Source organism: Bubalus kerabau, chromosome 3, assembly GCF_029407905.1.
Source record: "Bubalus kerabau isolate K-KA32 ecotype Philippines breed swamp buffalo chromosome 3, PCC_UOA_SB_1v2, whole genome shotgun sequence".
Taxonomy (NCBI): Eukaryota; Metazoa; Chordata; class Mammalia; order Artiodactyla; family Bovidae; genus Bubalus; species Bubalus kerabau.
Genome location: NC_073626.1, coordinates 92,709,702 through 92,726,412, shown reverse-complemented (window position 1 = coordinate 92,726,412; position 16,711 = coordinate 92,709,702). Strand labels below are relative to the sequence as shown.

At 39.7% G+C, this 16,711-nt stretch overlaps 1 protein-coding gene across 1 annotated transcript in view; it reads left to right on the top strand.

Annotated features, from left to right (window-relative positions):
• Positions 1-10,586: 10,586 nt before the first annotated feature.
• GALNT5 (polypeptide N-acetylgalactosaminyltransferase 5) overlaps positions 10,587-16,711 on the top strand; it is a 41,892-nt gene continuing 35,767 nt past the window's right edge. Inside the window, exon 1 of the mRNA XM_055574745.1 lies at positions 10,587-12,040. Coding sequence (XP_055430720.1) covers positions 10,587-12,040 — 1,454 coding nt within the window. The remainder of the gene's footprint in view (positions 12,041-16,711) is intronic.

Sequence of the window (16,711 nt, the reverse complement as noted above, 5' to 3'; positions counted from 1 at the left end):
GAACAGGTACAATTTCAAAATGAAACATGCCCCTAGTCATTTCTAAATTGAGTTAAATAATCCACCTGTATTCTTAACCCTATTTCCTGTCTCCTCTGGGACCTCACTTTAATCTGATAAGGCTTTACCTACTCTTGGTCTTCAACCTCCCCACCCCTATGCCTTAGTCTTCAAAAACATTCAAGTCTAGCTCATCTAAAAATAAAAAACAGTTCATCAAGCCACTGATTAAACCCCTTTTATTTCCCTATTTATTAAAAAAATATACAGTAATAGCATTTATAAAAGATATAATTTATTTAGTAAAAAGTATTCTCTTATTTATAAAAAATGTTGTTACAAAAATTATGTGTTTAGAAGAGATATTACAGTGCAGTGTATGCAGTTTTCTCAGTGAGGTGTTATCACCTTCAAGAGGCCAAAAATTAGTTCTTGGGGGATGCCTCAAAAACATTCTACAATATTGCAATGGGTTCTGGCCCTCCAAAGCTTAGGGTTAGGGTTAGTGTTAGAAATACAAAGCAGTATTTCTTAGTATTTAAATTCTCTCTCTTTGGGGAGAGTTTTAAATTAATTTTTCTCCCAAGGAGTGGGCTCTGATAATGAGAAAGAGATGGGGAAACACTGATGCAGAGGATCCAGATCACATCCTAAGTCCACATCCTGAACCCACCACTACTTGGCTGGCTGTGTGACCTTTGACAGGTTACTTAATCTCACTGTGTCTCAGTTTTCTTACCTATAAAGTGGAGATATCAGTACCTAAATCATAAAGCTGATTTTAAGTAAAGACTACATGAGGTAGTATAGGTAGTGCTATAAATGTTAGTCCACTCTTTCAACCAATTGAGTCATATACACAATAAATTGGCTAGGAAATCTGGACCCTGCCTACCTTTTCATCTCCTCACTCATTCTACTCTAGCTACACTCACATTCTTATCAGTCCCCAAAATGCCAGGCTTGCTTCCAATTTCAGATCTTGATTTTTCTGTTTTTACCATCTGGAATCTCTTCCCCCAGATTTTCTCATGGCTCACTCACTCTCTTACTTTATTCAGGTTACTGCTCAGATGTTACCTCTTAAAAGAGGTTTCCCTGATTTATATTCTCTTTTCTTTCCCTATTTCCTTTAACTTTCTTTCTAGCATGTGTAATCTAAAATTACACATTTTTGTCTGTTTATTTTGTTGTGTGTGAACTGCAAGATGATGGAACTTCTCTGGTTTAGTCACTATTGTATTCTTGGTGCCCAGAACACTGTGAAAAGTATTATTGATTGAGTAGTAGACTCTAAAGATACCGTGGTAAGTAAAAGAAATTCAGTCTTTGCTTTCATGGAACCTAAAATCTAGTGAGGGGTCAGGCATTAAACAATAAAATATACATTAATGCTTAAGAAATAACCACAATTACACAAGAGCCTGCTTTCCCAGATAGTCCAAAGCAACACAGTACAAGTCATAGATTCTGCATGGCCCAGATGAGCCCCTCTGACAGGACTGCATATCCTTCTTAGGACAGAGACCTAGGACCTGATTTCTTGTAAAACTTCAGGCTATACTAATGGCTAGTCCCATTTTTGCCCTATCTGAAGTGTTATTAAACTAAAATGCTTGTCTTCTTGTTAAGAATTATTTTTATTTTTAATTTCTTAATGCTTTATAGAGGTATAATAGACATACAGTGAAATGCATGTTTTAAGGTGTATGACGATAAATATTGACGTTGTGTTACACAGGAAACTATCACCACGATCACAATAATCTATCATCTTTAAAAGTGCCTTTGTGTCCCTAACAGATAGCAAAATTAATTCATTAAAAATAGGCAAAAGGTGTGAATAGATCCTTTATCAAAGAATTTATGCAGATGACCAACGAGCACATGAAAATTTGCTCAATAGCATTAGTTATTGTTATTGTTGTTCAGTAGCTAGGAAAACATAAATTAAAAACCACAAATTGATGCAACTGCATACCTAAAAGAAAGACAAACATTAAAAAGCCAAATGTTGTTGAATTTGGAGCAACTGGAACTCTCATACAGTATTGGTGGAAATATAAAACTCTGTTGATATAATTTTTTTGGAAAATACTTTGGCAGTTTCTTAAAAGTTAAACATACCCTAGGCTTTTAAAGATGGGGTAGAGGCATTTAGTTGGCTCAGTGGTAAAGAATCCACCTGTAAATGCAGGAAGACACAGGTGACACAGATTTGATCCCTGGATCAGGTAGATCCAGTAGGAAATAGCAACCCACTCCAGTATTCTTGCCTAGAAAATTCCATGGGCAGAGTAGCTTAGCGGGCTACAGTCCACGGGGTCACAAAGAATTGGACACAACTGAACGACACACAACTGAGCAACTGAGTGACTGAGATTACACGCACATGCAGAGGCATTCATAGTGTGCTTTATCTGTATTCTAAGAGTTTGTGTATTTAATAAAGCACATTCTTTTAGTAGGAAATGATCCTGTATATCTAGAAAAGTATCTTTTAAACAGTCTGCTGCTGCTGCTAAGTTGCTTCAGTCATGTCCGACTCTGTGCGACCTCATAGAGGGCAGCCCACCAGGCTCCCCCATCCCTGGGATTCTCCAGGCAAGAACACTGGAGTGGGTTGCCATTTCCTTCTCCAATGCATGAAAGTGAAAGTGAAAGTGAAGTCGCTCAGTCGTGTCCAACTCTTCGTGACCCCATGGACTGCAGCCTACCAGGCTTCTCCATCCATGTGATTTTCCAGGCAAGAGTACTGGAGTGGGTTGCCATTGCCTTCTCTGATTAAACAGTCTAAACACCTACAATTAAAGTTTATATTTTATTCCATGTCTGATTAGACTGTTGGCAAGAAGGGCAGTGAAAGTGAATAGGGAGCGTTCATTCTAACCGGTGTCCCAGCCCACAGCTTCAGTTCAGTTCAGTTCAGTCGCTCAGTCATGTCCGACTCTTTGCGACCCCATGAATCTCAGCACGCCAGGCCTCCCTGTCATTCACCAACTCCCAGAGTTCACTCAGACTCACGTCCATCGAGTCCGTGATCCCATCCAGCCATCTCATCCTCTGTTGTCCCCTTCTCCTCCTGCCCCCAATCCCTCCCAGCATCAGAGTCTTTTCCAATGAGTCAACTCTTCGCATGAGGTGGCCAAAGTACTGGAGTTTCAGCTTTAGCATCATTCCTTCCAAAGAACATCCAGGGCTGATCTTCTTCAGAATGGACTGGTTGGATCTCCTTGCAGTCCAAGGGACTCTCAAGAGTCTTCTCCAACACCACAGTTCAAAAGCATCAATACTTCAGCACTCAGCTTTCTTCACAGTCCAACTCTCACACCCATACATGACTACTGGAAAAACCGTAGCCTTGACTAAATGGACCTTTGTTGGCAGAGTAATGTCTCTGCTTTTGAATATGCTGTCTAGGTTGGACATAACTTTCCTTCCAAGGAGTAAGTGTCTTTTAATTTCATGGCTGCAGTCACCATCTGCAGTGATTTTGAAGCCCAAAAAATAAAGTCTGATACTGTTTCCACTGTTTCCCCATCTATTTCCCATGAAGTGATGGGGCCCACAGCTTACCTACTACCAATTCTCCATATAGCCACTAGTTTTCTATTAAAAAACATGAGTGTATCACACTCCAACTTTAAAAAAGCTCCAAATGCTTCTATTCCCTGAAAGATAAAATTTCTAAATCCCAACTTGACCTAAGAGCATATTGCAACCCAGGTGCAGCCAACAATCTGTGCTTCATTGCTTGGCAATCCACTATAAAATCCAGTTATTTCAAGCAGTTATTCATCCATGTCATTCTCAAGTCTTTCTCCCTCAGTGCTTTGAGGCTGGTCTTTCCTCTGCTGGAATATTCTTCCTAAGTTTCCCCTTCCCTATCTGTAAGGTGAATTCACACTCAATCATTACCACCAGGAAGCCTTCCCAACCACCCTGATAAATTATTAATCATCTCTTGCTTCACCTTTCCCATTTTAATATAAATGTTTTCCTTTGCCACTAAACCAAGTGTAGGTTTTGATCCATTCATATCAAACTCATTTGATACTCTAGTTAAGCATTTAGATTCCTGTGCCCTATATCCAACCTCACAATTGTTGAGAGTAGAAGATGAGAATCTGTATTCCTGCCCATGAGATTTTTTGATGTGAAAAAAATTGAAAATAACTACATTAAACTGTGAATTTTAGCTTCTTAGTTTTCCTAGAGCATAGTGCACGGTTGGAGAAGGAAATGGCAACCCACTCCAGTGCTCTTGCCTGGAGAATCCCAGGGACAGAGGAGCCTGGTGGCCTGCCGTCTATGGGGTCGCACAGAGTCGGACACAACTGAAGTGACTTAGTAGCAGCTTAGCAGTGCACGGTTGGTACTCAATAAAAATATGCTCACTATATACGTGGTTACATATTCCACATGTATTTCAATCCCAGCATGTTACTATCTGAACTTCTTTTTTTTCCAAATTATCATTATTCTCCATACTTTTTCTGTTTGTATTAGTACAGCCTTTATCAGAGTCATCCTGAGCTATTTTCCTTTTTCCTCCAAATTTATAGTTAACCAATACCAATGACTCTGTTAACTTAATATCTGAGTTAAAAGTCTTGAGTTCATTCACAACCTGTTTTTTAGGGCAATTTTTTCCCCTTCTGATAACTAGTACAGTTCTTTATCCAAGGTGGATACTCAATAGATGTCTTATTTTTAATTTATTAAATTTTTCTTAATCAAAATAAAATATTAAAAAATTTAAGTTGATGAGGGATCTAGGAAGCACAAATGTTGGCTAGACTCCACTCTTCAAATATTAATGAAACCTGAGATCTAAGCACAGTGTATTATCTTTCAATGGTAGAGGGCCTGCTTTCTTCAAACTTGGGCTAAATGGATTATGATTTACCACCTCTAACATGGGAAAATTTTTCAAGGACATATGTTAGAGGGAAGATCACAGCAGTCTTCATTCTCTGGGCTTTAGACAATGAGGCTGTTTGTTAACCAGCTTCCAAATCTTATAAAAAAAGTATACATGCACCAGTGCTTCTATGGCTGCCAGTTGTAGTCATCCATCTTTACTGGAAGAATCAGTTAAATTGTAATAAAATTATCATTTTTATATTTATGCCACCCATGGATTTTATAAAAACTTCAGCTTTTATATTATTGTTTTCAACTTTATTTTTTTCATAAATTTTGTTCACATGACCATCTTATTTTCTTGAATACAATTTCTCTTTTTACCAAAAAAAAGAATTCTGAAAGAAAAAAATGATCATATTAAAATACAAAAGCAAAATGATGTTTAATATTTACTTAGGTTTCCCATTCAAATTTCACAAGTGGATAATTTCTTCATCCCATGTCTTTAACTGGAATCTCCAAATTTAAATCTAAATTCAAATTTAGTGATGCATCTGTAGATTCTCATTATTCTGTAAAGAATACACATTTAAAGGTATTTTCCTTGTATATCTTTTATAATTAAAGGTAAGCAATTGAGCAAATATTATAAAAGTCAATAGCTATTGGTTATTCAGAATATACTTTACATAGTCAAAAAACATTCAAATATTCTGAGAGAGTTACTTTAGATACAAATCCAGGGAACTGAAACCAGCACTTCTAATATTCCACATTCTGATTGGGGAAATTTGAGAAGATAAATTTTTAAAAATGTTTATTGAACTCCTACTGATTATCAATAAGAATGATTCAGAGATATTCACCATGGAAGCAGAAGAAAGGTACACAGATTCTACTATGTGTAGAACTGTCCTGCTAAACAGTTTACGATTTGGTCTAGGAGAATCCAGTGTCAGGCACTCAGTAAATTCTCAATAAATGATAGCTATCAACATGATAATTCCTATAGCAAACAGATAGAGTTTAAGGACAGATTCTTCTACTGATATACTCATTTTACAGAAGAAGAAACTAAAATATATATTTTTAATTTTTTACTACATGCTGCTGCTAAGTCACATCAGTCGTGTCCTACTCTGTGCAACCCCATAGATGGCAGCCCACCAGGCTCCCCCATCCCTGGGATTCTCCAGGCAAGAACACTGGAGTGGGTTGCCACTTCCTTCTCTAATGCATGAAAGTGAAGAGTGAAAGTGAAGTCATTCAGTCATGTCAGACCCTCAACGACCCCATGGAGCCTCCAGGCTCCTTCGTCCATGGGATTTTCCAGGCAAGAATACTGGAGTGGGGTGCCATTGTCTTCTCTACATAGGTGGACTCAAAATTAGAATTAGGGAACCCCCTTCAAAAGCCTCCTAAGGACCACTTCATAGCCCTAGGGTTTTAGAATAATACCCACTTGGACTAAGTATGAGCAGATCCTTGTGAAATTTGACGAGGTAAGTCTACTACTGGGGATGACAACCAGGAGTACCTAACCCACTTATATAATTAGTTCTCTTCTGGTAATATGGAAATTAATACAACTAAGCCAAACAAGAGAATCTTTTATTTATATGAAAGTTCATCTGTTGGATAAAGTGTATTTTGACTACTCTTAAAGGTAAAAGTTGTTAATTTCTTTGTTTTCCATTCTTTTTTATTCCTACTTTGTCATTGCTGTGAACATCATGGGAGTCCAGCTAAAAGGGGAAGAAAAAGAGGAGAAATTTATAGGTGGTGGGGACCACCAGTAGAGATTTTTTACTGAGTTTCTGAAGATACTTAGTATTGAGTCTATAGAGGGGCTTATAATCAACTTCTGTCATCCTTACGATTCTCACAGACTCTCTGGACAAAAGATGTGGAAAATACTGGGAAGAAACCTTTAGAGAAGCTCTTTCAAGTGTGACACATCTGTGGTCATGTGTATTAATGGTCAAATCAGTACTTGAGACAGGTCTATCATTCCACTCCTTCTTGTCTAGGAATTTCAGCACTGTTTCTTTCCTCTCGTATACTCTTTACGTCTTATCCTGAATTCTATGTCAGGGGGAGAGGAAGACTAAGGCACAGTTAATAAGTAGCTTTACTTAGGGTAGATAAGCCAAGATTTTCCTTCAATTTTCTTAACATTTTCTCTCCTATTGCAAGTAATTTATGTTTCAGTTAATATGGACAGACTAGAGAAAGAAAGAGGAATAAATCATTGTTCTTAGATCAAGTAAATACAGAAGACATAGGATATTTTTCAAGCAGTGTTTTAAAGATGTCAGACATAGTAAGGATGTAACAAGTGTTGACTTTTCAAATAGGAGTTTGAGCAATTACAGCTGCCATTTGGGGTGGGGATATGATAAGATAAGACTTAAATATTGGAAAGTATTTTCAAAGCATTCTATATTCATAGTTTCAAAATATGTAATGCAAGCCACTTATCCATGACACTGAAAAAAATTTTCCTACTTTATTTGGGAAGGTGGATCCTAAATAGTTGTGTTATGCTGCAAAGGTTCTATTCATGGTAGTTTTAAGGTCATTGGGGGCAGAAACAATATCATCTGCTTCATGCTTTGAGCATGTAGGGAGTTCTTAGTGAACAATTGTTTATTGATTCAATCCATAATAAAAGGAAAATAAGAACAGCAAGAAAAAAAACAAAATGCTCAGATGTACTTCTTGTCCTATTGCCAAAGTCATGTTAGTCAGCAGTCTTCTATTCAGTGTTTGTGAGGAACAGGTATGCTTTCTCCCACATGCACCCCACATTCCTATCACAACAAAGTATCAGCAATATTATTAACGGCAGTGACTATCATTTAGAGAGTACATTCAAATGACAAGAACTTAATTTTCTCTAGTCTTTGCATTCATCTACAAAACAGAAATAATTTCCTTTTGTATAGTTAAGTAAACACATAAAATGAGCTACCTTGAAAGGTCATGCAGCTAGAGAAGCAGTACTGTATAGTATTTAAGCACATGATAGCATCATATACTCATTCATTCCAAATCCAACTACTGCCATCGTTTTTTCACCTAAGTTATTTCTTTTTGCTACAAAGTGATGACTAGAATCATATCATTCCCATTGGATTGTTGTGAAGATTGAATAAGATACTCAATGGAAAGAGTTTAGCAAAGAGTTTGGGGCATATGGGGTACACGCATACACATAATCCTGACTTTCTGATCATGTTGTTGTTGTTGTTTAGTTGCTAAGACATGCCCAACTCTTTGTGACCCCGTGGACTGTAGCCCGCCAGGCTCCTCTGTCCATGGGACTATCCTGGCAGGAATACTAAAGTGGGTTGCCATTCCCTTCTTTAGGGGATCTTCCCTACCTAAGGATCGAACCCACGTCTCCTGCGTTACAGGCAGATTCTTTACCACTAAACCACCAGGGAAGCCCAATCATGCTGGTTCTTAGAAATGCATGCTTTCCATAAGTACTATGATCATAAGTAATCTCTCTTCACTTCTATGTTTTTGCTAATTTATCTGTTTTTCACCATCCAGCTAGTATTTCTTTTTCTGGAACACAGTATGAACAGAGATAATTATGTTCTTGTTTATCCTTCAAGTCTAAGGATAACTTCACCAAAAATCATCCCCAAAGAATCCAGGATATAGTTCTCTCATACTATTTACTCTGTGTTTTATGGTACTTATTACCTATCTATGTCCCCCACTAGACTGTGAGAGCTCGAAGATAAGAACTAGGTCCTTCTTACTCAATATCTCTCAACACCCAAAACAGGGCCTGAGTGATGGAACAGACTCAACAAAATGTTGGAAGGATGGGTAAATGGAGGTATGGATGCATGGAGGAAATGACTCAGCCACCAACGCTGCCATGGCTGCATTCCAAACTGGAGGGTAGGCATTGAGTGAAAAGAAAAATCGGAGATCCAAGAAACACATTACCATGCCTGCATTTATCTGGGTTCCTTCCCATGTGGTAAAATACAAACTTATTTTGTCTATGAAAGACAATGTGTAAGTATAAAAAAATTCAGAATCTTTCCTTCCTATAATCCCAAGTCTATGGGAGCCTAAGTTTATCTCAAAGCAGGGACACTATACTGCTCCTAACACTGCAGTAATACGTGGCATCATTATCTGTAGATCATCCAGAGGCCCTTAGAGAGCAGTGCTCCTGGGCAGTGCCTCTCAAACTTTAGGTGAGGTTAAAATGCAGACTCTTGAAAAAGAACAGATATATGTATATGTAGAACAGAATCACTTTGCTGTATACCTGAAACTAACACAGCATTATAAATCACCTATACTCCAATATAAATCACCTATATTCTAATATAAAATATAAATTAAACTTATAAAAAGGCAGATTCTGGTTGAATGGTTCTGGGAATGTATAGTTTTTATTAGGTTTTACTCTGGGAGAAAATTTCACAAAAAATTGCGGGCAGTGTTCAAAAACCCAAAAAATCACAGTGAGGCATTCAGGCTACAGTCCCTGGAGTCGCAAAGAGTCAGACATGACTGAATGGCTAAGCACAGCACAGCACAGTGTTTCTCAACTTTGGCTGTACATTAGGAAGATGTGGGAAGCTTCTAAAAACACAGTGGAGACCAGTGGTCAGCTTTACTCCCCCCGCATCAATTGATCAGAATTTGGGAAGATTTCTTCAGTGAGATTCCGTTACAAAGCTGTGAGAACCAGGGTTCTACCTACCAGTCCACCAGTACCACTCAAGGGGCTGATCCAAATTTCTGATTCAGTCTGCAAACTGTTGCATCTGTGACAAGATAAGTACCCAAATAGAGTAAGAGTTTAGAAACTTTTACAGCAATGTGACAAATTAAGTTTATGTCTACTGAATCTAGCAATAAAAGAGATGAATTCGTTTAAAACAAAAAGCTGACTTCCAAAGAAACATTTTGATTATCCTGCCTCAAAGAGGCATTCTGAATAATCAAACACCCATCTCTGGTATGGAGGATTGCCCGGACCCTTCTCTAAGCTGTTAGTTCTCAAAGCTGAAACATGGAGGCCAATAATTGCTGGGGCAAATTCTTGGAGACCTGGGTAGAACAGGGTTAATAAACAGGGCTGTGGTAGGTGGGGTTACAAACCAGGAACACATGCCCTTCAAGTTAGATAGCTTTCTTTAATTGCTCTGAAAACAAACACACTCTCACATAACACGGAAGGTGAGAGCTGAATGAAGTTTTCTGGGTAATGGCTTGAAATGTTTTCCTTATGAGAAGTGGTGTTGAGTTACAGTGTGCAGACCGAGAACTGGGAGGAGAGAAGCCGCAGCCCCAACCGGGCCCCCACCTTTCCTGGGGCTTGTAGGAAGGTGGACATGGGCTTATGGAGATGAGATGAGTGATCTGTTGAACTGTCTGGTGGCTGGAATCGACTGCTCCCAGAGTGACCAAAGGGCAGTATCGAGCAGGGCTTCACCAGGGGCCAGCTGAGCAGGCACGGATGCTCTGCTGTGAAATGCCACGCAGGCAGAGACTGACAAGCCGTAGGAGCTGAGCTCTCCCCTTGGACGGCTGCTTCCTGCTGTGTTCACGGGAGGGGGGCGCTTTCTGGCAACTTGGCTGCTGCAGCTACTGCTACTGCTACTACTTCAGCTCCCTCTCCACTCAAGGTAAGCAGGCTCAGAGGGAGGGCAGGCTGCAAGGGAAGCCTTTGTACCATGAACAAGATCCGAAAGTTTTTCCGAGGAAGTGGGCGAGTCCTGGCATTTATATTTGCAGCTTCTGTCATCTGGCTGCTCTTTGACATGGCAGCTCTCCGCCTCTCATTCAGTGAGATCAACACTCAGATCCTGAAGGAAGACATTGTTCGGAGGGAGCGGGTAGGGTTCAGAGTTCAGTCAGACCAGGTGAAGAGCCTTGACAGCAGCAGGACAGAGAGGAAGCCCCCACGGAAGGGACACGGGAAGGGCGTGTGGGGCAAAGAGAACTTTAGGAAGACTGAGGAGAGTAAGCTCAAGGTCGAGGATGATTTGGACCAAACCCAGAAGGAAAGAAAAGTACAGAACGCCCCGGGAAGAGGCAAGGTTGCGCCTTTGTGGCATCCTGCGTATAGGCAGACTCACCCAGTGACTTTTACCAAGTGGAAGACAGAGGGGCGAGACATCCGACCTGCAGTTTCCTCTCGCCCCATGACACCAAAGCAAACGACACCTCAGGGACTTGAGAAAACTCCATTCATTGCAGCAAGGGGAACTCCACTGGCCAAAGTATCTGTGCACACAGGACCTGTCGGTATAAACAAGCAGGGCCCGAAGAGCCATGGTCTCAACAGTGACACATCAAAGCAAGCAGCTGAGAGGTACCCCACTGTGACTACCAGTCTTAGTAATGACAGATTAAAGCAGCGGTACCAGGCAGGAGTAAATGAAAGGAACTACTCTGCCAGCCCACCAGTGCCAAGACCCAGGGAAGCCATAGCCTTAAATAAAACTGAGACTCAGAGCAAAGAACTGAATGCAAATAAACACAAAGCCAATAAGAACCTTACCTTTTCCAAGTTCATTGCCAATTCAGACCGCTTAAAGAAGCCATCTATTAATGAGATACAGTGGGGAGGCTTGCTGAAGGATGACAGAGCCAAGGTGGCTGGTGGGAAGAAACTCAATTTGTCTGAAAGCCATGTAGTAATTATAACCAAGGAGGAGGAGCTAAAGACAGATACCAGAGAGGCCCCCAATTCCAACACCAAAACTACATCTACTATAGTATTGGGCAAAAGCCAAGAGAAACGCATTGACATGAAGAGCAATGAGGCATCTTTCTCTTCACTTGCTCTACAGAGAGCAGCAGTGTCTCAAACCAATCAAGCCTTAACTGAGGGACAGGAGTTAGTAAAGATCAACTTAACTGCCAAGACCCGGCCTGCACAACTCAACCAAAGTCAGACAAAAGCCCTTTCACCTGAAGATGGCAGAATGCACCGTGTGTTAAGAATTGACGTGACACTTTCTCCAAGGGACCCCAAAGCTCCAGGTCAGTTTGGACGTCCAGTAGTTGTTCCCCACGGAAAGGAGAAGGAGGTGGAGAGAAGATGGAAAGAAGGAAATTTCAATGTCTACCTCAGTGATTTGATCCCGGTGGACAGAGCCATTGAAGACACAAGACCTGCTGGGTAAGATCCATTTCTCTTCTCTCTCCTCAGCCCCAGGTATTTTGGGTCTTATACATAAAAGATTTATTTCTAGATAATTCTGTGAGATTTTTGGTTGCCTAGAGAATTAGAGAAACAGTAATCACTAGGCAGAGTTCAGATAGTCTACCATCCTCCCAGAGAAAAGTTCTGCCATCAGCAGACCCAATGAACTCTCTTTATTCCTTTACTTCTCTGAGACTTTGGCCCTTATCCCTGTTAGCTCATGGTTCTGTTCCCTTTTCTGCATTGAAAACCTGCTAAAATGATGAGAGGAGCTCAATTCCTAATAAGGTGTATATGAATGGTAGAGCTTAAAATGTAATTTCATTAAAACAGTGACAATGAAGTGAATTCTCAATTTTGGAACTTTTTATTACCAGCAAGTTTGTCAGGAGTCTATTTGGAAAAGGAGCATGGACAAGGAGCCTTCTAGGCCTCTCTGGAATCATATTTTAAGCAGCAGAATTCTGCCTAATTGTGAGTAATGATTATCATAATAGCAAGTGAAGAAGTGACTCTACTCCCTAGAATTTAATAGCCTTTAGAGATGAGGATGGTAGATAGCTCAGGAGCTCAGTGATGCAGGAATAATAATGTTGGAAAAAGTCAATCAGCTAATAAGTAGCAAACACCTGCAAGACACACAAGAATAGTTTTTATATTTCTAGAGTTTCACTATTTATGAAGCAACTGTATACAAATCACATGAACTTCATAAGAGCCATACAAAGGAGGTAGCACATATTATGGGTTCAAATGAGAAAATGAGAACACTCAGAAACTATGTCGCTTTCCCAAGGTAACCGAGCTCTACCGCTGCCCAATGAGTCTTAATGAACTACGTTTTAAAGAATTAAATTCCTATAACTAAAAGATAGATCACAGAACCTGATCTGATTCAAATATAGTTGGTTCCTGGCTCTTTTTGGCTCACTCATAAATGAAGGTATGAGCCATATGTTGTAGCCACATGTTTAGTTCCCATTAATTGTTAATACAGCTCCATACATGCCTTGATATTCAATTCCTGAGCCAAACAAGGTTTGCCAAGAAGTTGAAATTAGGGAGTGTCAAGATTCAGACTTACAATATGTAGTGTGTAAATAATGCCCTTGTTTGGCCTATGTAAAAGTAAACAACTCTTCTTTGTGATCTGGATATCAATGTTACTAGGAAGAAGGCTGGAGAAGGAAATGGCAACCCACTCCAGTGTTCTTGCCTGGAGAATCCCATGGACGGAGAAGCCTGGTAGGCTGCAGTCCATGGGTCGCACAGAGTCGGACACGACTGAAGCGACTTAGCAGCAGCAGCAGCAGGAAGAAGGCAAGTAGAGATGTGCCTGTATTCATATTGGTAAGAAGGGCCTTGTAATTGTGATGTTAATCATTTTCAGCTCTTAGCCATTGACAGACGTCTATTGGCCATGCATTAATCACCTGTTTAGAATAAGCACTCTGCCATTCATGTTCCTCTCCCTGATGAAACTCACAACCTTTAGGAGAACACAAATAAACCTAACATCCCAAAATAAAAATAAAGAAACTGAGGCCCTGGGAGGCTGTATTGTGTCCATAGAGCTAGTAGTAGAGAAATGATTAAAATACATGCTCAAAATTATGTTGTGCTATTGATCGCCCATCTCTTGCTAATTACTACAAAAAAAAAAATCCCCCAAAATATGTTGGACCAGCTCTGATCTGAAATTCTGTATATCACATGTCAAATATATCACATATATTTATGATACACTATATCACTATACTGGGGCTTCACATGTGGCACAGTGATAAAGAATCTGCCTGCCAACGCAGGAGACACAGAAAAGGCAGGTTTGATCCCTAGGTCAGGAAGTTCCCTGGAGTAGGAAATGGCTACCCACTCCAGGATTCCTACCTGGGAAATCTCATGGACAGAAGAGCCTGGTGGGCTACAGTCCATGGGGCCCCAAAGAGTTGGACACAACTGAGCAACTGAACACACACACATATCACTAAATTACTACATATATACATTTCATATGGCATATTCAAATATGCCAGTATACAGCATATACTATATATGCCACTATGAATGGCATATTACTATACATACCCTATGTTTGCATATACTATATGGCCATATACTACCCATGGCAACTTTCAATACAAAATGCCAGTAGTAAAGTAGCTTTATTTTAATATCCCTTCTGTGGTCTGGCAGACTGCTATGGAGCTTGGGGAAAAAAATCAGACACTGCACAGAAGTCCAGGCTTCAGTTACAAACCAGAGAAAGGGCAATTGTATGAGAGCCAAAGCAAGCAATAATGATGTTATCGTCCATGTGATTTATTGGAAGCTCAATGGCTTCCAGTGCTCGTTATTTTCTAAAATTTGATCTCCGGAAGCTAAGGGTTGCTGCCCAGGAAAGTCACAGTCAGGCTGTCTTTTCTGAAGGAGGCTGTCCCAACTGTAGGAGAAAGTGACACGTGTGCTTGAGAGCATGAGTCAGACAGCGTGTGGCCAGGGCCCCTCACTCTTATCACACAACCTACCTTGGCTAAATATAGGTGCCCCTAGCAAGCCGCCTATCTGATGCTCTACTCTTCCAACAGGATGGAGGTGACAGTTTAACCAACAGGGGCTCTATGTACAGAGCCCCTTTTGTGCCATTCTTACAGGAAAGAGAATAGATTATTTTTCTTTTCTTTTATCCAAACACTGACTACAAGTATGTGCAAATTATGTATTCAAATGGATAAAGGTTGGAAGGAAATACATTTGGTGTTGGTGAAAAGGTTGGTGAAAAACATTTGATTCTTCAGGTTGGCATGATTTAAAGTTTTCTTATTTTTATTTTATTTTTTTCCAGCTTTGCTCAAAAGCTATATGAGATGCTTGTAAGTACACACTTACAAGATTTTTTGAGATAATAATTTTTAAAAGTCTGCATGGGGGAAATTGCTATATAATATAGTAAGAATATATGTATGTGTATGTGAAAGAGAGGGGGGAGAAGATAAAAGAAAGAAATCTATAAGAATGCAGAAGAACTGGGCTTAAAATTAGTTGCAGTAACAATCCATGGAGCCCTTTAAAGTTTAAGAGATCTGGGGACTATCTCCCTTACTGCTTCTTTCATTTCCTCCGAATCTGTATCATAACTGGCTATTGAATATACATTGAATCAAAACAAGGATTAAAAACCATAGGTTTGCTAGTATGTTTGTTTCTATTTAGTTCCCCCCTGGTAAAGATAATAAGTAGTTACTAGTTCTTAAGAATGTCAATTAAACTGATATGCTAGGATGAGGGCAACATGGAGAAGAAGAGAGAAGCAGGATTTCTAGGACAACATCTCCTGCTCTTGTTCTAAAATCAGACTCTTTTTAAAACCTGCTCTTCCCTCCTTTTCTCCTGAGTCCCAAAGAACCATTCTAAGGTGTTGAGATGCAGTAATGGCCTTTCTCAAAAGCACAAACCCCTTTCTGTCATCAGCATTACTTTACTGTCCTTTTTAGTGCCACCCAGATTTCTGCCCCTTGCCCTGTGGCTATCACTTATGGTGTGTGCCAGTCTCTCCAATGTGGGCCTTTAGCATAAGGATAGTTAGTCTCATGATCTTTTTCTACACATCAAGTTCATTACTACCCACTGATGTTTTTCTTAACTGGTCCCTTCCCACAGCTTCCTACTATCCTCACCTTGCAGTCTTCACCCCCAAACATCTTAACCTGACATTGCTTACCATCTAACTGTATCTCACTTCTACCTGTACCATGATTTGACTTAACCTCTGTACTTCAATGACCCTTAATGCTCTTGTTGTTACTAAAACACTCCTTACTATGTGCTCTTCACTAACCAGAGCCTTGAGAATCTGTTTCACCTTGTCAGTGAAATTCAAAGCTTCAGGAAGAAACGCTGTCATTTACTTCATTTTGTGTCCCCTTAGCACAGAGCACCAGTGGTGAAGAACCCGCCTGCCAGTGCAGGAGATGGGGGGTTGATCCGTAGGTTGGGAAGATCCCCTGGAGGAGGAAATGGAAATGCACTCCAGTGTTCTTGCCTGGGAAATCCCATGGACAGAAGGAACCTGGAGGGCTCCATCCATGGGATCTCAAAAGAGTCAGACACGACTTAGGGACTAAACAACGGAACTGAGCTCAGGGCTGGGCACTCAAAAGATTCACGTTTATGCAATATGGTTTTAAAGACAAGTTTCTCTTAAATGATTTTTGAAAATTGACACTGTTTAAAAAAAAAAATGAATGACAGATACCTATTCAAATTAGGTTGTGAGAAGTCACTTTACAAATTAGTAATAATGACTTAATAGTAACTTCCTAAATTTTCATTTTGGATATATAGATATGTTAGTGTCTTGTTTAAGGTAAATATGTCCTCTTCTAACACTATGATCTATTCATTAAGTCATGTTTATTCATTAATCCATATTGCTGTTGTTGTTTGTCATGCATTTTAATGTTTTGATTTTCAATAGATGAAAATCTCCTTGCTTCATTCATAAGAAAGCTTTCTGCCCATAAGTAAAATGCAATTTCATTTTTGCCTAGAATTTTTGCCTATAAAATATGCTTCAAATAAAATACTTTTTTGACAGTCATTTCACATTTCCATATTTAACCCTTTCTTTATAAAAAGATAATCCTT